The 25,499-nt window shown below is 35.7% G+C and overlaps 3 protein-coding genes across 7 annotated transcripts in view; 2 read left to right on the top strand and 1 right to left on the bottom strand.

The window, feature by feature from the left end:
- Positions 1-465, bottom strand: part of LOC117415323 (G1/S-specific cyclin-D2) — a 202,542-nt gene extending 202,077 nt beyond the window's left edge. Inside the window, exon 1 of the mRNA XM_034025524.3 lies at positions 335-465. The gene's annotated coding sequence lies outside the window, so the exon portion shown is untranslated. The remainder of the gene's footprint in view (positions 1-334) is intronic.
- Positions 466-1,069: 604 nt separating this feature from the next.
- LOC117415266 (protein mono-ADP-ribosyltransferase PARP11-like) lies at positions 1,070-11,485 on the top strand. Of its 3 annotated transcripts, none has more exons than XR_009329202.1 (9): positions 1,070-1,239; positions 2,013-2,131; positions 2,236-2,353; positions 3,428-3,503; positions 4,366-4,429; positions 7,132-7,259; positions 7,497-7,648; positions 9,294-9,925; positions 10,272-11,485. XR_009329202.1 is itself a non-coding variant. In XM_034025375.3 (8 exons), exons 2-8 carry the CDS (start codon positions 2,024-2,026, stop codon positions 9,608-9,610), a joined length of 963 nt encoding a protein of 320 aa, XP_033881266.1. In that variant the 5' UTR covers positions 1,070-1,239; positions 2,013-2,023; the 3' UTR covers positions 9,611-11,485. The 3 variants fall into 3 exon arrangements, 1 of the variants encoding a protein (XP_033881266.1); XR_009329201.1 differs by having other exon boundaries at positions 10,245-11,485; XM_034025375.3 differs by having other exon boundaries at positions 9,294-11,485.
- A 5,231-nt stretch (positions 11,486-16,716) lies between these two features.
- Positions 16,717-25,499, top strand: part of LOC117414889 (EF-hand calcium-binding domain-containing protein 4B-like) — a 52,343-nt gene continuing 43,560 nt past the window's right edge. The window contains exon 1 of one of the 3 annotated variants that reach the window (XM_059027561.1): positions 16,717-17,033. The gene's annotated coding sequence lies outside the window, so the exon portion shown is untranslated. Of the gene's footprint in view, positions 17,034-19,567; positions 19,806-25,499 lie in introns of those variants that run through there. The other 2 variants (XM_034024730.3, XM_059027560.1) reach the window with 2 other exon arrangements.

Below are 25,499 nucleotides of genomic sequence, written 5' to 3'. Positions count from 1 at the left end.
TGTTTTGCTATCCATTCAAGTTTTTTAGAAGAAAAAAAAGCGCAACAGTCTGTATAGTATGTACACTATTGTACCGTAACGCTCTGGTTTCACACTTGTTGGTCCAAGGCTAAAATAAATAAATAAATAAATAAATAAATAAATAAAAACAGCGTATGTGGTTTACTAGGTAACAATTACACTCGAAAAAAAATGTAAGCCGTGCATTAACAAACCAGTTTTTGCAAACACTCGGATGCTCGGGTGTGCTTACCAACAGCACGCAATATACCGTAAATCTGAAGCTCTGGACAACAGAATTTGCATGTATGTGAAGCAAAAGAGCTGCACTTACCTTTGTGTTGTCATAAATTTAAAGTGTTTGTTGTTTCACGGTACCAACTACCAGTTAACGTTTAAAAGGAACAACGTGTAGTAATCACAGTCGTGTTGTTTACAAAGTTACTGCCAGCTGTGTGATTGGCCCGGCCTCTGCAAGGTAGTGGCAACACCCAGAACTTGAGACTTTCTTGAACTTTCAACAGACTGCTCTAACGAGCATGTACGCTAGGTGGAGACTCAAAGCTACTGAACCAATTCAAAACCACTGTGAGAAAATGTTCAACAATTTTTCACGGTCGCGGAGAAATATACTGTATATGGTATCGGTGGGCTACATACAATATATGTAATTCTAGATTGTAAATAAACTTTAGTCTCAAATGTAGCTCCATAAAAGAAGAAGTCATTGATAGCTACGTTTCAGCTTTCGACCTCTTCAGATAGCATGGTAGAATTAGCAAGGTAGACTGATGTTATTTAAGTTTTAAAGTTTGGAAGTTGCACAGTGACTAACAGATGGATGTTCTAAGAGCACTGTTACATAGACAGAGGTGGAATATAGAGACGTCAATTAATGGTACGACACTAAAAATACAGTTCACATTATTGCACTTAGGTAATTCACATTAGTCTCAGAGCTGGATGTACCAGCAACAACCTTTCTGCAGGTCTCAGTAGAAAGAGAATCTTTTTTTAATGTATGAAAACGTCACCATGCTCCTATTGGCCTATTTCTTGTGACGTATGAATGCGGAACCAGAAAACAACAGTAGAGTGAGGTGTAGAAGTGGAGAAATAGAAACTTGGGATCAAAATTCCTCCAAATTTGGTGTAACCTTACCAATTAATTGCAGTACAGTACCAAGAAGTCGTTATGGAAGCGTAGAGACACAAAGAACACTGTTATATGAACATAAGGTAAATCATGGTTTCACGCACTTTTATTGCTATTGTTAATAATAGCAGCTGTTTCTGTCATGCAATACCGTGTCGTTTTGTATTTAGTTTTTATTTTAGATAAAGGTCGTCAGATAGTTTACTTTTTAAATGCAACCCCTGCTGTATTTATACCAGTACAGTAATTAGGAATGTTAGTAATATTGTCAGTCAGATTTCATGCAAAATAGCCCACACCATACAGTTTCATAATAGTTTTTTTTTTTAAATCTAGTATTAGGCACTCAGTAACGTTATGTTTATTTCAAGGTAAACTTTCTGGTGTAGGTTACAAAGTATCACATACCAATCTGATATGCGACAGTTGCATTAAAGAAATCACAGCAGTCTTGATCCAGTTGTACTGTACAATAAAGCGGATAATCTCACATCATTTGAGATCTAAAGGGGTAAACCTCATTGTTCTTGTCCAAACATGTTTGTACATCAGATTTTTGTTTAAAATCTCAACAGCAGCTTTCTCATGATTTGGGACTCAAATGGTTTATTATAAAAATGGCTAATAGGCACACAGAATTGTTGTGAATCATAAGTTAAAATGTAAATGGCTAACATTGCTTTCATGAACTGTTCCAAAATGTTTGACCAACACTAGAGAACACAATTATTAACCCAGTCAGTCAGCTTTGATCACATCCTCTCAAATGTAATCATAACTCCTAAATACCAAGGGCCATCAATCAATTACAATCTGAATCTCCTAGAAACCTAAAATAATTTCTGTTTTATATCAGACCATGTCAGAATGGCAGGGTTTGAAGAGGTTGAACATATGGAGGTTGCTATGGACACCTCAGATACACCATGGTGTTGGTTTTATTTGGCTGAGTGTGGAGTGTGGCATATGTTTGAGGTAAGTGTACTATAAACAAAGTTTGACTTTGCATCTCATTGTGAAATATATATTAAAATACAACTTTGAGATGATCATTTTAACTTCTTTTTTAATCTTTAAAGCTGGGTTCAAACTGCCAGTGTTCGGTGAGCAGTGAAGAAATTGAAAGGAGTTACAGAATGAATGAACGAGGCTTGTCATTCACTACTGCTAAATATAACTACATGTTAGACTTTTCAGGTATTGCTGCTTTATTTTGTTATTTTTATTTATTTATTTAAGGATAAACAAGGAAAATAACTTACCATTTTTTTTCAATTTTATTTTAGGTTAGGCAGGGTGGTAAAACACATACAAACTCCAAAACCTTTTTAGAAAAATCTAAGAGATATTTAATGAATAACAAACTATACTGTATAATGCATCTAATTAGTCTTTATATAAAGTGTGAGTTAAAGTTGTGTTGCATGGATCCAATGTTTCTTATACAGTAACAGTGAAACCTGAATTTACAGGTAACTAAAGGGACTGAACATTTGAAATTATGTTTGAAAGATTAAACTGTAGTCTGCACAAATTCATTTGCTAGCAATAAAGCACTTGCTGTACTTAAGGGTGATATAATACAATATAACAGCGCCAGAGCAATATTACACGCAACATATTCGACCTCTTACGCCAATCACATATATCAATTAATCATTTTTTTAGGAAAGCCCTTGAAACATGATTCACAGATAATGTTATAAGGTAAAAGCGGACATTTTTGCTACCTATAAATGACACAACACAAAACAAAGCTTCCCTTGTTTGCCGTCTGACAGAACATGATCAACATAAGTAAAACCACTGATATTTTATATTTGTCTTAAATTTCAATGCAGAAGTTCATTGCTATTGGTACTCAGTAGTGTAGATGAGGGCTAAAGAGGGAAAGGCAGCTTTTCTGGTTGTGAAATGCACCCATTATATAACAGGCTCCATTTAACACCTGCCTACAAAATCATTTTAAAATAATCACTCTGATTTACAAGTATCTGCACACCCTTCATAGGCAATATCATATATCCAGTGGGAGGTTCTCTGTTAAGTCAGACAGACACACCCTGTTGACTACCTGCACCACACATCAAAATTATCTGAATTTGTTCCTCTTTGTTGTTCACGCCTTGAAAAAATAGAGAAACAACAAATATTTACTATAATGCCTATGATGCCTGACTTAGTGTATGGGAGCGCCTGTATATTATAGTTCTGTATGTCTGGACCCTCTTTTTAAAAAAACTCTTTGTCTTTTTTTTTTTTCCATCTAAGAGATGAAACAAATCAACATGTCAACCGGAAAACAGCGTCCAATCAAACGTGCCCCTTATTGCATAACAGCTTTCAGGTAGGTACAGTAGCTTCAAGGGACCTGATTCCACATCCACATTGTTGTCTCCTGACTATGTGCTGTTGTATATAACAATTGCTGTCAATTAGCAAAGGAAAATGAAGTTGATCATGCTAGTACTACTTGCATTGGGTTAGGTATTACAAAACATGGATAGAATGAGATCACGTGACCTTACCGCTGGGATGGCTGCTTGCTGATAGAGCTCCTGTTGCCACTTTGCTATTTCATTTATAATTGAACAACTTACACTCTTTATATTAAATTTAGGGATTACAAGTCTATATAGCTGTCTATATATATTAGAGGTCGGCACGGGTAGAAAATCTGGAACCGGATACCTGGATCTTTTTCGGGTTAAGAAAAGGCTTAATGCAAAAGCTCGTACAACTGTATTGTCGTATTTTCTACATTTTCTTTAAATTCTCAAATTAATAAATCGAAACCTGGGTAGCAAAAAGAGACCCAGGTAGCGCTGGGTAATTTAAAACCCGACGGGTACCTGTGCTGACCTCTAATATATATCTCAAGTTGTTTAAAAGAAGTGAAAACAAAGTATTGACCATCTTTAATATTTGTTTACTTTCATTGGTATCATCAAGTGTGGGTAGATGTCCTAGTTCCGGTGTGGGAAATCTACACTATTTCTGTAGACAGTTGCATTGTCTCTTAATGCTGTTAGCCATTCCGTTGTGGTGTACTCTGGAAGTACTATTTTTTCACATATTCCTACTAGACTTTCATTTCAGAAAGTAAATTATTTTTTTACAGCTAGATACCTAGTTCCCTGTGTATGCTTTAAGTTGCATACATTTGCATACATTTTTTTTCCCTTTGTTTTATTATATACGTTGATCAGCGAGGATCAAGCCATTCCGGTTCCTCCGTATTGGGAGAAGGTTAATACAGAGGAACCTTATCAGGTAAGGTAATAGGGCCAGTGTTATTGTATCAAACTTGTGGTATAGTAACGAGAGCTTTAGTAGCAAGTGATTTTCAAACCAAATGTGTTCATTAAATAAATCCGTTAATACTTTGAAATTGAGTCGATGAGGTCGTTAATGAACGCGTTTCTCGTTAAAAAGCTTAATTGTCGCAGGTCACATACATCACTTCCTGTCTCAATCACTAAATAAGGGCAATTCGTTAAGCAAAATGCATGTTAACGGGATGACGAAAAATGAATGGAAGCATAATTTGCTGTTATGGAAACTACTAGCGTAGAGTGAGATGGCTCTCCCACCAGCGAAATCAAAAATAATGAGAATGCCTATTTTGTGTATAATTTGTAAACTTCATTTAAAATTGTGCATTTTGTCATGCAGAATGGACATTTATTTAGATAAGTTCACATATAAAATGCTGATTTACGATTATCTGGCGTGTGGGTGAAAATCAGATGGCACAGATTAAAAAAACAAAAAACAAAAAAACGTATTTATATTTTGGATGGGGCGGAAACAGGGGGTAAGCCAGCTATGTATATTGCTTGGAATTTATCTATGTATATTGATAGATAATAGCAACCCCTCTCTTCTAAATATAACACTACACCCCTGGCTATAATATATGCATACAAACGTGTGAAGGTAAAAGTGTACACTGTACGTAAAGTGTGGGGAGATTCTGACAACATTACAAATATGTTTAGGCAAAATCCATGTCAATGATCTCGATCACATTAGGTATTCCATTGGTTTGTATACAATCATGTCTGTGGCGATATATTTTGAAAACAAGCCCTGACAGCCCCATATTGCACTTTTTAACTATTAAACAAAAGGTTTACAGAATACTTAACAACTGCTATTAGGACCATGCTGCATGATTTGTTTGTTATTAATAGCATTATAATTAAACTCTACCAAATCATGTTTTTATTTACAATGAAGGGAAAGCGTATTTTTGCTGACTTTATAAGCATTTGGGCAACACAGGTATAGGTTCCCTTCATTGTAAATAAAAATGTGATTTGGTATAATTTAATGATAACGGTATTCATAATAAATGAATCATGATTATAGCATCAGTTTTTATTATGTAAATATTTTGTCTAATAGTTAAAAAGTACAATGTGGGGCTGTCAGGTCTTGTTTTCAGAAAATATCGGCACGGACATTATGCAAACCAATGGAATACCATGTCTGTATGTGTGTGTGTGCGTGTGTATGTATTTGATAGAGAGAGAGAGAATACATGCATGTCTCCAGTCATATGTGGTTTTCATGATCACATTGCCTTAAGTTCTAGCCAAAATTGTAGATATTTATTAGTACTGCCATAGCCTTATCTTTTCACCTATTGATTCGCCCCATTGCCACTGAACTTTGTGCATCCCTTCCTGCGATTTCATCGGGCAGTATGTTCTGGGCTCAAGGTTACAAATTGTTAAAACAAGTGAATAAATCTCATTCATAACCACAAGTATATAAAAGTCTAAAATATTTTCATAACTACAAATATTGAATTATCTAGGTAGTCTCTGTATTGTCAGCAGCGTCACAGCAGCGGTCTGTTAAATTTCTGTTTCAAGGTGAGTTATATAATCTTTTGTTAATTAAAACCCTCCTTTTCACAGTGCAAATTAACTCCTGATAAATTATGACAACACGGATTTACGTTTAAATTCCCACGCAAACAAAAGAAATAGTCGCAAGAAGCACTGCTCATTAAGATATTAACATTATTTCGTAAATCAACATAATTTCGGAAATGATTTAATAATGAGATAGGCATAACGACTGCTTGAAAATGCCAAAATCAATGCTACATACCAATTTGTTGATTTACAACCTTTTGAATATCCTGCCCTAGGCCTCTAGAAAAAAAAATGCTTTTTTAAATTGTAGTCTTTAGAATAATATAGTTTTTGAGATTTCTTAGAAAAAAAGTCACTCTCTCTTGGTTCCTTTATGGCATCATAATGTTTCTGTAGATTGCTACGTTTTGGTGATCTGATGGTGATCATAATGTATGTATGTATGTATGTATGTTCAGTATGTCACGCATTTTGACAAATTGGTTTGGTCACACTAATGGGAGTTAGACTTTTGTTCTAAAGTATTTGAATAACCTTTTAAAAATCAACATAATAAGCAGACCCCCAGGACTTTGGATTAGTGTGAGAATGAATTTACAGTAATTGTGTTCAGGGAGCCTTTAGTATTTTTTCATAAAGGTTGTTACAAAAAAAGTTATTAGAATAATGTGTAGCACATGTTGTGAAAGTAAAGCACTGCTAGAAGCTCAGTAGTTATTTTGGGATGCACCTGCGAAACCGAAGTCAGCCATAGTTTCACCAGCAAATTTAAATCTTTGTTTAGTCTAATGTAGCTGTACAGTTGCCTGTTGGGACTGTTAGTGTAATGTACTTTATCCTAAATGAGTGGACAATCAGTCAATCAATCTTTATTTTATATAGCGCCTTTCATAGTGGACCACCATCACAGAGCACTTTACAAGCTAGATTGCTGTATCTTCTATAAAATATATATTGCAGGCTGCATGTTTAGGCTTGATGTGTGTTTAGGCTTGATGTTAAGCTGAGCAAATCATTGATTTATTAACCTTAATAGCTAAATTGGAATTGTTTGCATTTAATGCTCATAAATGTAATCTCTTTCAGTTAATCCATTTGCAGGAAGACACCAATGAATACAAGGAAGTGGCTAGACTTTTTAAAAACACAATGCACGTCTGCATTACAGCAATCAAGAGAATTCAAAACTTAGACCTATGGGAATTCTTCTGCAGGTAAGCTTTAATTAGCAGATAACTACAGGGTGCATCAAAGGTACGAGGTAACAGTCAAGGTATTTTTTAATATATTTTTTTATAAACATTACAAAATAAATGGTTGTCTCCTGGTACTATTGATGCATCCTTTTTGTTATAGCAGATATGTGACAAGTACTGTTTTTTTTTCTATTGTTTATTTATTTGAAAATAAAAACTACACAAAAACAAGCGTCCTCTTGGATCTTTTTAAAGGAAAAAGGCCCAGCTGAAAAGAAGAAACCAAGGTGCAGAAATTGAAGAAAAAATGATGTTTCATGGCACCAGTCATGAGAACATAGAAGCAATATGCACAAATAACTTTGACTGTAGATTAAACGGCGGCCACGGAACAGTGTTTGGAAAAGGTGGGTTGTTAATCATCTTCTAATCATACTGTAGCTTAAAATACTTTGCAGCCAATAAAGTGGGGCCTCATGGCTCACCTCAATAGGAAATCAATAGGATTTAGGAGCATGACGTCTGACAGCCATTCAGAATGGCTTGGGTTTGTAGACGATCCTCTTATTTAACTGCTTTATATATACAGTAAATTATCATACTGGAATTTGCACTAAATGTCACTGGCACCTAACAAACACTAATCACCTTCGCTACTGTATGTGTTAAACAATTTGGACTGCAAAGCCTCTATGGGGTACAATTGGGTGCATTTGAGACTACACCATTTATTGTCAGTGGTACATACTTGTGTGGAAATAAATCTAAGACCTTGTTACTTGCTGGATGCTGCTCACTTGCTTCCCTTCTGAAGCATATCATTTCAGGGACCTTATAAAACTTAATGCAAACAATGTAACGGTACTACAGTATGCCTGGAACACCAGAACTTGTGTAGGTACAAGTACCGGCAGCAGCTCACAAACAGCATCAGCAGTGAAAAGTGTAACTTTTATATCACTTTGTGTGCTAAAGATAGCTCAGATAACTGTACACCATATTGAACACAAAACTACTGTTATAACACACAGCCCCAAAAAGTTGCTGAGACCATGGCATAGAAAACTGTGTGAGCAATAAAAAATATAGAAATACACTGAAACATTAAAATACACCTCTGTGTTGCTTCCAAGAAGCAACAACACATAATGGGAATATATCATTTTCTACCATTTCATCTCCATCTTGAAGGTCATTCACAGTGGACAAGATCAGTTGGCCGGTACAAGACTGCACAAATGTGTTTGTGTTCAATTTGAACACCATGTAATTAGAATAAGGACAAAGGGGTGTGGTGTCTCATGGAGGACCTCAACATAACAGTTAATTAATCTTGTGATCTTGACATAACATAACATGAGTGTAGAGCCCCTTTCACATTGGCACTCCTACCTGGGTCCCAGTCTGGGTTCTGGCTACCTGGGTCACAATCCCACGTAGTGTGAAACCATGTACCTGGGTCGTACCCGGGTTGACCTGGGTCACAGCGACCCGCCTCAGGATGTGAGTCGACATGCTTTGACTCAGGTCAAGCAAGACAAAATGCATGGTGGCCTTTCGTAAGCCAACAAAATAACAAACAGCCACACTTGCGTGAAGATTTCACTTCCGCAAAGAACATTTGTGTTTATTCTGTTTAGCCATATTTTTGTTGATTGAGACACACCATGAGCCAGATTGCAGCAGGGATGAAGAAACATTTGCTGTAATCAACATTTGTGCCAACGGGTCAATCTCGAGAAGCTTGGATGGAAGTGTCTGTAACACGCTGCTTCTGGGGCATTGATATGCACATTGTGTATTTGCTTTTGTCACCCACATCAACCCTGCCTCTTTAAAAGCAGTGTGAAATTGTGTACCTGACCCGCATGACACCGTGTCCCGACCCAGGTAGCGCATGCCAGTGTGAAAGGGGCTTAAGAATGGTATGACTATCTTTTCTTGATGTTGCACTGTTAGATGTTAGATGATATCCATAACACAAATGATCTAAACTATGCCATTTCTTCTTATAAATTGAATACACCCACTGTACTTGTTTATCTTTTTTAGGAGCCTACTTTGCAAGAGATGCAGTGTACGCTGCAAAGTTCTGCAAAACAAGTGAAAACCATGGAACAATCCTGAAAAAACATGATGTTGCACCTAATGTGTTTCAAGCTCAACCTCACTTTAAGTCATTGTTCCTCGTTCGGGTACTTGTGGGCAGTTACACGCTTGGAAAGAGCCATTACTGCAGACCGCCCTCGAAAGACATGAGTTACATCAACTTCTACGACAGCTGTGTGGATGATGTTAACAATCCAAAGATTTTTGTGATCTTTGATAACAATCAGATATATCCAGAATACTTGATAGAGTTTACCTAATTGCACAGAGTACTGTATGTTGTTATTCAGTTTTCCCAACACTGGAAAAAAATGTTTTGAAGGAAAACAGAATCTCCAATAGACACAGTTTGAATTTTGCTGAAGTTTAATTTTCTAAAGGCATATATGGGATGATTTCCTTAAATGAAATGTTTAATATTATGGTTTTGTTAAGTGCCATGGGAATATTTAATTGAAGCAGCAAATTAATTATTGATTAGTTATTCATATTATTTATTTGTACTTAGTACATTTTTTTTCATAATTTCGTGTGTGTTCAAGCAAGGAATTCACTGGAACAATATTCAAACTCAGGTAAGTGCATTGTCTTCTGCCCTAAGTTTGACTTTAAAAATAATCAGTACCAGTAAATCACATAATATAAGGATTTGGAATCCAAATGAAATTTGATGGTAAAGAGATTTCACTTGTCATATAATCTTAACCCAGTTATACCACTACATCTATAGGGATGCCAGTTACAGAATGGTTATATACTGCGATAAATCCAACGTCATACACTTGTCTTGTTTTTATACTTATTTCAAACCACCAAAAATGGTGAAAATCTGTTGAAAATAAAAAAAAATATATATATTTTTTAAAAATCAAAACCCACGTGTTTTGCTTCTAGCTCAGTCAGAAATTGTACTGTTGACAGGCGCTGCCCCAAATCACATCCTGTGACAACAAAATTGACTTTTTAAAGGTATGTTAAAAAGACTATGCCTATTTGCTGTAAAATGACTGGTTGTGTGTAACTCCCCTAATATAAACAACCCCCAGCAAGGTTTTGGGTGCTTATCCATGCAGGAGTCAGATTATTTCCTTGATTACTTAACCGGCTCTAGAAATATAAGCTTATATACTGTATATTGACCTGTCTTGTAATATAACTTTTTTTACTCTGTACTGTACATTTAAATGACATCTTAGAAAATGCATTTTAGATCTGTTATGTGAAATACGTATCACAACCCCAAAGCCACACTTGCTGTATTTAAATGTGATATTTACTGTGTTTTTCTAATTGTAGAATCTGTATGCCTGCTTACATTAGTGTTTCTACCCTATGCAATGGCAGAAGAAGAGAATGCACACAATAGTCACTGCAGCTACCGTGGTTATTAATTAATTAGTCATATAGCAAACACTTTTATCCAGAGCAACTTACAGAGACTAGGGGCTGAACTATGCATCAACAAAGTACAACAATACAGTTGTACAAGCTTTTGCATTAAGCCTTTTCTTAACCCGAAAAAGATCCAGGTACCCGGGTATTTTTCACGGCAGGTACACGGTTCCGGATTTTCTACCCGTGCCGACCTCTAATATGTATAGACAGCTATATAGACTTGTAATCCCTAACTTTCATCAAAACTGTATAATCACAAAATAATATAAAGAGAAGTTGTTTGATTATAAATGAAATAGCAAAGTGGCAACAGGAGCTCTATCAGCAAGCAGCCATCCCAGCGGTAAGGTCACGTGATCTCATTCTATCCATGTTTTGTAATACCTAACCCAATGCAAGTAGTACTAGCATGATCAACTTCATTTTCCTTTGCTAATTGACAGCAATTGTTATATACAACAGCACATAGTCAGGAGACAACAATGTGGCTGTGGAATCAGGTCCCTTGAAGCTACTGTACCTACCTGAAAGCTGTTATGCAATAAGGGGCACGTTTGATTGGACGCTGTTTTCCGGTTGACATGTTGATTTGTTTCATCTCTTAGATGGAAAAAAAAAAAAGACAAAAAGTTTTTTAAAAAGAGGGTCCAGACATACAGAACTATAATATACAGGCGCTCCCATACACTAAGTCAGGCATCATAGGCATTATAGTAAATATTTGTTGTTTCTCTATTTTTTCAAGGCGTGAAATGCATTTAAGCAAAGAGGAACAAATTCAGATCATTTTGATGTGTGGTGCAGGTAGTCAACAGGGTGTGGCTGTCTGACTTAACAGAGACCCTCCCACTGGATATATGATATTGCCTATGAAGGGTGTGCAGATACTTGTAAATCAGAGTGATTATTTTAAAATGATTTTGTAGGCAGGTGTTAAATGGAGCCTGTTATATAATGGGTGCATTTCACAACCAGAAAAGCTGCCTTTCCCTCTTTAGCCCTCATCTACACTACTGAGTACCAATAGCAATGAACTTCTGCATTGAAATTTAAGACAAATATAAAATATCAGTGGTTTTACTTATGTTGATCATGTTCTGTCAGATGGCAAACAAGGGAAGCTTTGTTTTGTGTTGTGTCATTTATAGGTAGCAAAAATGTCCGCTTTTACCTTATAACATTATCTGTGAATCATGTTTCAAGGGCTTTCCTAAAAAAATGATTAATTGATATACGTGATTGGCGTAAGAGGTCGAGTATGTTGCGTGTAATATTGCTCTGGCGCTGTTATATTGTATTATATCACCCTTAAATACAGCAAGTGCTTTATTGCTAGCAAATGAATTTGTGCAGACTACAGTTTAATCTTTAAAACATAATTTCAAATGTTCAGTCCCTTTAGTTACCTGTAAATTCAGGTTTCACTTACAATAGGACCTCGATTTTACATCTCACCCAAAGGACAGAGCACAAGGAGGTTAAGTGACTTGATCAGGGTCACACACAGTGAGTCAGTGGCTGAGCCGGGATTTGAACCGGGAACCTCCTGGTAGCAAGCCTTTTTTTTCTTTAATCACTGGATCACCAAGCCAACCTGGTTGCTATTGTAAATACTGAGAAGCCCTTTTTACCATTACAGTTGATTATTATTTACCATTCTTATTTAAACCATTAATTGATTGCAGGAGATGAAATGGAGTTGGAAATGTACATGTGATGTATATAGGTCATGGTGAACTGTTTTTTCAAGTTAATGATGCCTCTAGCTTTGTAATTACAAATGTCACTGACACGCTTGTTTATGCATTGAAAAGCTTTTTGAAAAATCAAGTGTTGCTTGTCCAGCTGGCACTGGGTCAATAATAGCTCAGAAGAACCAGAAATCAAACCAAAGCCATGCTGCAATGAGAACACTTCCACCTGACCACTGTCTTACTCATTAGTGTGAAGCAATCTAACAAGCACTGTACTCTGCAGACACAAGGAGGCGATGTTACACAAAATGAGCATAAAGACCTTTATTAGCTCACTAAAGAACCGTCATTGCTAAGCATAGCAAAGAGCATTGAACAGTACACACTATTGTTCTGCTTTTTTATAATATATACCACTCCACTTCCTTATTCTCATTTCTGTACATTATGTAAAAAACATTAAAATCTTGTTATCCTAATTCCAGTGTGAATTGCTAAATATTACTGGATAGGGACTTTTGTTGCTTTGGGGTTCACATCCTTTAACCACTGATAACAAGTGTATACTAAAAAAAGGTACCTGGAACCTGCAGTTCAGGTGTCATATTACTTTTGAAATAGTTTTTTGGTTATATTTTGGGTTTACAGTCAAATACATTTGAAAGACATATTTCTAATGATTTTTAAAGCCTGGGCTTTAAGGGTATTTGGGATTACGAATATGTATTGTATACTGTATATACAATATGTATATATATATATATATTCGCTCAAAGAGCCAGCTGCCCCACGTAATCACGTGGTGAACATAGAGAGAGGTGAGGGAAGGAAAAGAAACACAAATAGAACATCAGCATTACAATAACACTTGCAGCACAGCAACACAGCTTTGAAGTACATGGCTTTTTTATAATTACACTATAAAATGGGTAAGAATGGCTTGATTTAATTTTCTTCATTATCTGCTTTCTTGGGAATCCAAATTCTTGTTAACTGCACACACAAACCAAAGAGAAAACACCGTTACTGAATTTAACTATAGAACAATGTGTGTACATTCAATGTGTTTGTGAAACATTGTGTAACTGAATATGTCAAAATGTTAAAAATACCAAGGAACAATTAGGCCAATCATTGATATACAGTACTTAATCTTAAAATAATTGTGTCTTGTTTAGCTAGGCCTTTTTTATTATTATTTATGCAAGTGCTGTATCCAAACTGTTTTGTAATAATACCTTGGTATCCTTGTCTCCTTTTCAGGCTGGTTTCTGCAATAGTGACTGCCAAACATGTTACCACACACCAACATTCAAAAAAAGAAAGCGGTCTCATTCAATTCCAATGATAAATGCATGCATTTAATGTAAACATGCTTTCATGTGTTTAGCTTCTTTAACTAGAAGAACAAGAAAAAGATACAAGAAAATGTGATGTTGGAGTGTGAAGGTCTTGCAGCAACAGAAGCAGAATGGAATTCCAATAATTGGAATTGTCATGGCAATATCCTCGGTTTTCTGCAAAGTCTTTCCCTCTGTGTTTTCTCCGCTGTCCTTGTGACACATTTCAACTGCTTGGTTTCAGTCACCACAAACCCTGTTTCATCGGAATCTTTTTAAAACAAGTGTGATCAAAATCTGCTTTTATGTACCGTTGTCTTATCTTATGAGGCAGATAGGGCATTCTGATGGGTGTTTTATACTGCCAGGAATTCATTTTATTAATTCTAGTTCAAATTTAATTAACATGTATTTCTGAGTAACAGAAAAGTAAGAATAATTCCCTTATTACTTAATCTGTTGCTCCTGCAAAGTATTGGCTAGTAACTTTTGGAATTTGATATAGTGTGCAATTTGACAAGGAGGCTGTGCATGCCCAGTGTACGTGTGTACCAATGGGTTATACCGTATGTCAGAACACTCGATCAATCTGCTGGTTACACAGATCTGATTAGCACTACTCTTGGTCTACATTATCTGCGATAGGCTGGGTTGTCTAAAATCAGTTCTACTCTGTGAAACTTGATGAATATAAGCACCAGATATATCATATTTGGTTTATATTTTAATTATAGGCCATTTTATTGGCACATTTCATGGTGTGGTTGTTATACTACAGTGTACACATTCAATTATGTTATATTGGTTATTTATATAGGTTAAAATGACAAAAACACACTATCAGAAGACATAAAGAAATTAAAAAAGCATACTTGCTTACAGAACATAATCACCACGTGGGTATTGAATTTCATAGCTTGAATAGTCAAAATAGAATAATTTAATTGCAAATATGGATACAAGAGGAGTGTTTGTTGTTGACCACTCTAATGATAATATCAGTCACTTCTTTGTTCCAAATTTGCAGAAAGCATCAGAGAGGCGAGGGAAGGAAAAGAAACACAAATAGAACATCAGCATTACAATAACACTTGCAGCACAGCAACACAGCTTTGAAGTACATAGCTTTTTCATGCATTTTGTTGGTTTCCATGAAACCCATCAGCCTGTATAATGAGGCATATGAGCAGTGAATAGGCCCCAGCTGCAAATATAAAAAAACAAAGGCCAGGGTTCTATTGATTTTAATTGCATGTTGTAATTAAAAGGGCACCCACACTGTAACCTCTGTACGCCCAAGAGCCTGAAATGATTTCACAAATATTGTTTATTTTTACTCCATCCATATTGATAATATTGTTCATAGCAAGCTGTCTCACCTCCCTATAGGTCTTTCACAAGAAAGTGTTTTATTAAAAGAGCTTATTAACATGTTGGCCACAAGAACTATGGGCCCTGTTCACTAAACTCATAGTCAATATTTGCTCCATATTTAAAACATTGAAATCCTTATGAGACCACAAGTATTGTCCAGGGTTGCATGAGGATAATATTAACGTCAAAAGTACAACAAATGTTAGGCTACCCTATTAGTTTAGAAACCAATTAGTATGCCATAAAGACTTTCTCATTTAAATGTTTGTTTAAAATGTTTCTTCGTAGTTTTTAGAATGGGTGTATTTGACACCTAAACTAAAAGCTTGAAATAACCCCAATGGAGATTTCCATAATGACTAGCACTGATCAGGGCTGCTGGTGTCTGGTTTTCAGTTGATCACGCTGGTTCAGGAGACTTACTGCTGTATGAGGAACTGGTCCATGAAAGTAGGTCCATTAAAAAGTCATTTCAGCTGCCTGCTTGTCTACACTTTTTGAGATAAACTTTTTAGAAACCGTATACCTGCTGGGAGCCCAATTAAAGGCCAGTAAATATATATTTCAGTTACAGCTCACCATCATTTTTAGCTGGGAAACTAGTATTAAAATAATATAATATGAATAAATAAAATCAATCAAATAAAGAAAAGATGGAGAGGGGGGGGGTAATTTTTTATTGGACTGGATTGTATTATAACGTGATCTGCTGTTATGTAGTGTAGGTGTAAGCATAGTGAATTGTGTAAGCTGGCAGACGTCAACAGTCCTCAGTGGAAATTGCAGGGGTTAAAGAGTCAGCCAGGGAGGGTGATCATAGTATCATGAAGGTACTTGACACATTTTGAATATATTCAGATATATTACTAATAATGTAAAGATTAATGAAAATCCACATACATATACATGTGTTTCTCTCCTTCCAGGAAAGAGAGAAAATCATTTTCAGGTTTTCACAAAGTATTAATATTGAGCTATAATGTGCACCATGACTGTCTAAAAAAAGATAAATGACTGGTTAACACGCCATCATTGAACCTAGAAAAATGAAGAAAAAAAGATGAATGCAACTTAGACAGCACATTAACTTATAATGATATTCAAATATATAAAATAGGGATACGCAAATGTGTTATTTTGACAAAACTATATTTTGTTAGGCACCAGGTAAACGTTTGTGAATAGAGCCAGTAGTTTTATGGTCACAGTGACACAACACATTAACTTTTCAACATATATATATATATATATATATATATATATATATATATATATATATATATATATATATATATATATATGTATTTTACTTTTTTTCTATGGATTTCTTCATAACAAATTACATGTGGTTTCTATTTCAAATATTCTGAAATCCCTAAAATCATATACATATTTTACACACAATTTGAGTTTGCAGTGCGCTAGTCATCATCAGTATATTCTTTAAAATAATTACATGCTCAAACAAAAGCATGTAATACTTTTGAAACATGGAATCTTCAGTAAGCGGGATGCAACAGTCACCTTTCTGTGTCGAGTCAATAAAAATAGTACGAGAAGTGGCTGTCCGTGTTGCTATAGCTACACTGAACGGTGCGTCTGTTAAGTCCCACCCTCAACAGTGACCTGCACATTTCTATAGACAGCCGGTCGTTGCACTGTTTACTTTCTACCTGTTTACTCCCAAGGGGCAAAACTTTGAGAAGAGGATTAACCGAGTTTATCTTTTCACATGAGATCAGCCAGTGGCCAGTCGTTCTGCGTCCAGCACTGGAATTCTCGGGAGAATAAAACTTTTTTTTCAAACTTTAAAGAGGACGTTTTTCTTTGGTGAAAGAATACGTAGAGATTCTTCTGAGTTTTATACACATGAAATAAAGGTAAGAAACGTTGTTCGGTTTGGTGCGTGTGTATCGTATCATTTTTGTAATTAGGACACCACTGCATTCATGGATGTGACATTATGAATTCATGACGTAGTGGATTAGTTGTATTGCTCAAAGTAGACAGGATGTTTAATGTGGTTTCAAATGTACACGTGTTCAAATGTAAACGTTTCATGTATTCAGAATTAATTACAAATATGTAAATACGCAAATTATAATAATAATATAAAACGATTGTGAAGCAATGGATATGCTAAATTAGGATAAATATGTTCTCTTTATATAAATAAATAGGTAATCAATGTTTATTCATAACAGTAGATGAATAGGGAACATTGTTCAGGCCTTACTGTCCTCCTAGACTAGTCCTTAGAAAAGTTTGAATGAGTTCCTCTTTTGACAATATATGGTGTATGTTAGCTTGAAAAGCTTCATAAAATAATATGAAAGCAAGAACATGTTTTTATATACAGTAGTTTATATTTAGCGTGCAGTTCAGACATAAAATTGTAATGTTCAGTACCAACAAATAAAAAAAAGAATAAAAAAATAGTTTCAAAATAGCAGTAGAAATATTACTACCTGAAGGATGGCCACAAGTGTGTCCTAATGAATGTGTTAATTTCCCTGCTAATACTGTCAGTGAATATAAAGGCATATTGATATGATGTGGTAAGTGAAAGTAAAACCTTTTTTTAGAAGGTGTTAGTTTCAGAGACAACCTTTTGGGTGATTCAGTAAATGGAACATTACTTGATTGTTCCAGGAGCTGTTAGGTGTTAAATACATACTCACTAGATGTATTGTCACACTTACAGGTAGAGAAGCTGGGCATCATATTGTGATTCCATTTCTTGAGAGTATTAAAATAGCTCAATGGGATTTCCCACGTGTGACACTTATAAAGGATATATCTTGGAAATGGTATCCTCCAGCAAGTATTGTGGCCAGTGAGCAAATGCTGATCAACAAGGAGCTGAACATCTCTTGCCACTTAGCATCCCTGAATAGACACGTCTTTTTCACTTGCATGCAAAAGCTTTAATAAGTGAACCATCCCTCAAGTGTAATGGTGGTACCCCAATAATTACCCATTACCAAATCAGAACTACTGGGTGGGACATTAGTTCTTCATTTTACCACCCAAAAAACTGACAAGAGTGGTGTACCGACAATGTGGGTGTCACTATTCCAGCATCCCTTCCAGATTTCCAGATTTGAGTTTTTAATTTTGAATAACTGGGCCCTATTCACAGACCTTTCATTTTAATTTTAAAAGAATGTGTGTGTACCAAAACAATGAACTTAGTTTTTTTTAGTTAATAGGAACGTTTGCATGTGCAACTTCAAAAGATAATTTGCAATCACAATCACATTGGGGTTTTCACTGTTTTTTTTTTTTTTTAATCTTACCCTGTGTTGTCCTCTTGTTGCACATTGGTTACAGAACATTTTACATGACTTTGTTGCTTTAGAAAATATGGACCACAGTGCCTGAACCTGTCTACAAAACTGAAATGTATTGCCCTGCACACAGCACACTATTCTGTATACCTCAACCCAAACACCAAAACTACCCACGCTAATTAGTCATCATGGGTCTTACTCAGTCTGAGAATACCAGATGAACCATAATGTGCATCAAGGTTCGTGGAAAACTGTCCGCTGATGGCGACACTGAGACCACTTAAACAATTTCACAGAAAATGCCTGCTGATCAGCAGAAGTGCGCTGTGGTTAAATGAATCAGCGGTGTTTAGCATACATCTACCTGAACTGTTCACACTGTGTACATACATTAGGGCAAGATTTTCAAAGCTTAAAGTTTTTAGGTTGTGGAATTTTAATTTATTTGTGTGTGCTTTTTTATTTTTTATTACTAAAGTGATCTGGAAAAATAGCTTTGCGAATGTAGGCTAGTGTCATTAAACAAATACACTGAAAGGGAAAGCAGCATAAAACATGCATAGCTCTGCACTGAAAGAGTGATGCAGTAGAGTGTTATTTATGTATAGATGCACCCACCAGAAATACAGAAACAATCAACACATATTCTATTTTTTTCACCATTTATTCATATTAAGAGGAGCCATTAACATTCAGAAGATATTTGGTTCTACAGAGCATTCTGTTCTGCAGTGCTGTACCAATAGTGTTTCATGTGAAGTTTGAGTCTAGTGAGAGTAGTACGTATGTCTTTTTACAGCATGTGTAATTAAGGGATGAACCGTGTTATGGACATTGTTCCTCGGAATCTGAGGAGGCACACATACACTGGACATGTTGTACCGGCGTGGAAGGAGATATATGTACAAGGTGTTACTTTATTTGTTGTGGCTTGTGATTTTTGTAAATAAAAAGGGAACTGTTTACACCCACAGTTGTAACACAGTGTACGGTTTCCTATCTTTGCCTAATTTTGTCATGTCACCATTTTTACTCACTTAACTTCCTTTAGTGATATAGTTATATTGTTGAAAGAAATAGACTGCTTGTATCATTTTAACCCAGTTCTGTGGTAGAGACTTTTTTCTCAAGTTTAACTGTAATAAAGACAGCTGTGTACAGCAACTAATTTTGCTTTGGATTCCTGTTGCTGCAGCTCAAGAAAAACTGCTGAAGAAGGAATGCTTTCTGGTGGATTTTTGCCAAAGACTTCACAAATGACCAGATCTAGGATTTGTCCCTCTTGCATATAACTAAGAGTGGAGAGCGTTTCCAGAAAGGTATCCCCACTCAGAACTGGCAAGTAACCCCAGTTGTAAAGTAAGACTTCTTAAAATCCTAAGGCTATCGCTCTTGTGTGTAGATGCACTTCTTCTTTTGTTTTGCAAAGGTGTCACAGTTTTGGGAAGGCTGTTTACCGGCAGGAAGGAGTCCCAGAGGCAGAAAGCTGCAGTTTTAACATGAGAATGAGAACATGAACATGAGAACAAATAAAAGGTTTAAACAAAGCCTTTAAACAAACACTCCTTACTATTCAGGCTGGGCAGTCACTTTCACTGAACCATCTCTAGAGCAAAGGATTTGGCTCCCCTTATTTACCGTATGGCTGGAGCTTGATTGACCATCAGTTAGTCAAATCCACACGTGGATCTGGCAGGGATGGAATTGTCATGACTGAAAACCACAGCGCTTGTCCTACTTTACCCTTCTAGAAGAAGGGTACAGTATGCTGACAGGAATACCTACATAAACTTTGGGAATTGCTCTAGATGGCTACATTTCAGTGTATGCCCGCACAGTCAATGCAAATATAAATGTTTGCTTTGGAGGCTGGGTCAGTTTGGTAGGTGTACTGTACTCTGTACACATTGCATGTAAAAGGAAGTCATTTATGTTTATTTAGGAAAGGTTTGGTACATTTGGGTGCTGTACTTAGTACACATTTCACGAGAATTGCAAAAGGCTATGAATATTTTCTTCGGAAAAAACTGGAAACTGCCTGGTAATTATACTGTAGTACTCAGACAATCACCGTGTGTGAAAGAGGTTAAATAAGACAAGGAGAAAAAACACTAAATGACCCATCCGGACTTAGGCAGTCATTTAGATGTTATTAATTCCTAGCTAGAAGCAAAATACTTGTAATTCAATTAGCCTATTGTTGTAGTAACCGCTGGTGAAAGTATTGCATTTCAGTTATTATGTGCAATCTTTTCACATATTTTGTAAAAGAAACATTTAATAAAAGAGCCTATAGGTCTTGCAGTGTATGCATGAATGTGTGTGGGGAGGTAAGTTGCACCCCTATTATCTAGAGTATGGATGATGCTGCTAATATCGAGCTGTGCTTAGGGTGAGATGAAAATAAGGTTGAAAATAATTGACATAATAAATGAGTAAATGTGGTTGCACTGCTAATCATACCTGGTAGGAAGATCAAGCTCTGGGAGACGGTGTTTTGAGTATGGCATCATTCATGACTAATGGTTCTCCACCTGTAATTACTGAACACTTTAAATACCAGGGCTGTGGCTTGATTCCAGTTTTAATTTTAGTGAACGTGTCAACACAATTGTTTCAAGAACCAATTTTGAAATTAGTGCCATTTTTGGCTTGAACAAATCTACTAGGCTTCATATTCCCAAACAGTGATTACTGCCGGTGATGTTATATGGTAATATTGTTTACTTGTGTTTGGCAAAGGCGTCACATGCAGATTTGTGCTCCAGTGTGATTATTTCGCATATCATTGTGATCTGTATTCCAATTTGTCTTGGCATCCTTTGACTGTAAAAGAAGGTATCTCTGGTTGGTTTTGATATTCAAATGTCTAAACTTATTTTGTTCCTGTTTTATGACTGAAAGGTCCACAGCATATTGCTTAAGAGCAGAGGACAGTTTTACTCAATCAGAACTCATTTGCATGTCTGGGTTGGTTTATCCTAGCAGGGTATGGTATAGGGGGATCATATCAACCCTGTACAGTAGTTATGTAGACCAGTGTTTCAGCTAGTGCCTATGTAACACCACTTAGTAACTTAAGGTACCAGTAAACAGAAAGAAAGCCCCTTAATACCAAGGAGTTGATTTGTCAACCACTACGCCACTGAATTTTTAAAGAGTGTTTTTCAATACCAGAGAATCCATTAAGATCACTGTACATTAACCACGTTTTTTGTTGTAATCCTGTTACCACGGATAGGTGGATGATGCAAACATTAAAGGTTGATCAAATAAACCCCTTTGTTTCTTACGTTTTACATTACAATTTATGATTGAGTGAAACTATGGTTGAGATGGTTAAGACTATTCACAAAGCAATTTGTTTATTGAAATACAATTACTACGTCTCATGATTCCTGGCCACCTTGTATCTATTTGGCAGATTTTGTCAACACCACAAAAACACTGGTACGGTTTATTATAGACATTTCTTGTAACTAAATACCAAAGTTTTACTTTTATAAATCTTCTTTCAGAAACCGCAAGCAGATTTTTGGCACGTAGCTGTAAAATATTTTTTCATTACAGTTCTCCTTGGAAACAAAGTACCAATAAATACTTTTTTGGGCCCAGCACTGGCCTGATAAAAGGTTTTTTTTTTCATGTCTGTTGAGAGTTGACAAAATGTCCTTTGTAGAAAATAATTTATGCTGGTCTATAGTTATTTTTCTGTATCGTTGCCTTTAACATTGCCTGACCACATTTCAAGTGCAATGCTCCAAAAAAAGAGCAGAGATAAGCATGTGGAGACCAAAAGCATTTATCTCTCTGTTTGTGGGGAACCATTTTACATGTGTTTTGTTGGTTACAACCTTCCTAACTGACAAGGAAATGTGCTCAACCACAAATGATCAATCTAAGTGTTCTTCAATTAAGAACATAGGTTAGTAATTAGCAATAAGATGAAAAAGAAGAAATTAGTTTGATACTCATAAATTGTCAACACCAGGTCACTCGTTTGTAAAATAATGAAGTTAATTATTGAATGAATTTATTTATTTATTTATTTATTTATTTACTGGAAAATTCCTTTGAGATTTAAGTCTTAGTCCCATGGGATTTGGGTCACGTTTATGCAATTCCAATTTGCTGGATTATAGAAGCAGTAAATGCTATCACTGTTAAAGTAAAAGCAGAATAGATACAAGTCCGAGTCCTGAAGCACTGTACTGTATTTTATTCAGTAGAACATGAGCCTATAAGCGTAGGAACAGGGGTGCAAAGGCAGGCCTCAACAGTTTATTTAGGTCACACGTGTTTTTCAATTGATATCTGATCAGAACATATCATATTCACAAAAAAACAGCTAAGAAAGAATAAATGGATCTGCCATATAAAGATATGACATCTACAAAAAGGACCATGTTAGAAACAGAGCTATCTCAATAAAGTGTAATATTAAAAATATGATTTGAAATGGCAATGGATCAAAATACTACTGCTCTTGAAGTCTGTATTAACCCTGCTGTTTCCCCTCTGGGCTGATTTACTGCCACCCATAATATGAAAATACTAGTAATGAGAATAGATGGATGAAATCAGCACCGATAATCCATGACTCATTCACATATTTTTGCATACTGTAATTCATCAGTGTGAATGTGCATTATTACCCTTAAGCCAAGGTAAGCATTGTAAAGCCCAGAGTGGTACTGTTAAAAAAGCATGTTAAAAAAAACCAGGGTGAACTCTGGTAAATGCATGGTATAACCATGGGAAAAGCATGGGAAAACTGCAAAATGACCATGCAAATTTAATGCGGTAAACCATACGGGTAAATATGTTCCGTAGGGCCCTTTGGTGTTCATCAGATAGTTCCCCAAACAAGCATGCTTGGAATCTCCATTGTAAGTTTAACTATTCTTTTATCAATCAGTTATTATTATTTATTATTATTTATTTCTTAGCAGACGCCCTTATCCAGGGCGACTTACAATTGTTACAAGATATCACATTATTTTTACATACAATTACCCATTTATACAGTTGGGTTTTTACTGGAGCAATTTAGGTAAAGTACCTTGCTCAAGGGTACAGCAGCAGTGTCCCCTACCAGGGATTGAACCCACAACCCTCCAGTCAAGAGTCCAGAGCCCTAACCACTACGCCACACTGCTGCCCAGTTAGAAATGCATCAATGTCTAGTCCTTCATTGATAAACTCTGAACCAGAAACAGTGATAAATCAATTATTCCAGTCATCGGTGCAACACTACCAAATACAATAAGGATATAGTGGAAAGAGGCCATCGAAAGAGCAGTATTAAGATCTGCTGCTTTTTAGAGCTTCTAAGTCCATCTGATCATTGTATTCTTAGTTGGCTTTATTTTTGCGCATGTGAAATGTTTTGGTTAGTCATGTTTTTAGAGCTGATGTTTTCATCACGATCTTGTAATTCACAGTAACACATTTCTTAGTTGCATAACACCTTTTTTTTTTTTTTTTTTTTTTTTAAACCAGTATGGGGCAACACCTTTTAGATATCCATAGGGTAGGGTGACTAGGGTGGTTGAACAAGAATCATTTCATCATGCTAGTTATTTCCTGTGCTGAAATTGCTTCAGAATTGCTCATCTGAGCAACTAAATTATGCAAGAGATAGTTTGATATAGATTATTTCACGTTATTTCCTACTGCACAGAAGTCTACTTCTAGCTGTTTAAACAACTTGACTGGCAGAGGTGAAACTAAAACTAGTAACTGTAATCAGCTGTTATTAATAACCCACAGCCCATTTGACATATGCTATACAAGTGATGTTATTGCTTTATCTGTAGGTGTGTATGGAAACCCTAAACAAACTTTGAGTACTACTGCACTAAGCACAGGGATAAAAATGCAATGCAATGTTAAAGCAATTTGCAATTTGCAGAACACACTCCCTCACGTGACAAATGGAATCCCTGACATGTATTCTTCAACCTGCGAAAGCTGCAGCTCCCTGCTGCAAGTATGGTTCAGTCACGATGGGCAAGACAGTAGATAACACAGACTTTAATAATGGCCTGAAATTATGGCTCTCAGCTACTGTACTGTACTAAACATACAATTTTCAGTATACACTAAGATTTCAATTATATTTACTACATACCATGCAAAATTCCACCCTTTTCATTAAATTATATATTAATTTTTTTCTGTGTGAACATTAATATTTTATGTGGATGTCCTAACATTTATGGAATTGCACCATTATGTGTAACAGCCATTTTAATTCATTAAAATGAGACACAGATCTTTTGTAACAGAGATTAAAACATTTTTGAAAAAATATCAAGAGAAATAGCTGGAAATTAAATATACCTTCATTGCGAGTTTAAACTTTACCTAGTGCCAATTTGGTAAATATTTGTGTAAAAATAACAATTTGTATGATGTTAATAAATGAAACATTAAATTGCAATTAAAGCTGCATGGTCTGTGTTCATTTTTAAATAAAAATATAATTTGTTGGGGTCAGCTATTGTTTTATAGTTTAATTTTCTATGCACTTGTTGACAATTCAGGTTTTATTGTCAACGAGACACTTTTCAAAACGTTTGCTAAGATGCATTTCTTTTACAACAGTATGGCCATAGGGAGGGGAAGAATCCTTTTTATATAAAACAGTAAAAACTATATATATTTTTAAATATTCTATGTTTCCATACATACCTACAACTTGATATTCTGTAAAACTGCTTTCTATTTATGTTTTGTTTACAAAGAAAGTCTTTATTGATGTGTTGTGATACTGCAACAGCCATAAAACATCTAAAGTAAGTACTTACATAAAATAAAGTTAAACAGCAAAGCATAACATTATTTAACCCGCTCACAGACCCCATACCAACACTACTACCTACAGAGCCTACTACCATGAATAAGCTTCATTTGAGATCCTAATTACACTACCTACATGAAAACGACTTGCTCGTTCAATTCAAATCATATGACAATATGACCTTTCGAGAGAGAGAGAGAGAGAGAGAGAGAGAGAGAGAGAGAGAGAGAGAGAGAGAGAGAGAGAGA

The sequence above is a fragment of the Acipenser ruthenus genome, chromosome 7 (assembly GCF_902713425.1).
Source record: "Acipenser ruthenus chromosome 7, fAciRut3.2 maternal haplotype, whole genome shotgun sequence".
In the NCBI taxonomy this organism is placed as follows: Eukaryota; Metazoa; Chordata; class Actinopteri; order Acipenseriformes; family Acipenseridae; genus Acipenser; species Acipenser ruthenus.
Note: the sequence above shows the minus strand (reverse complement) of the source record. Positions and strands in the feature narration are given on the sequence as shown.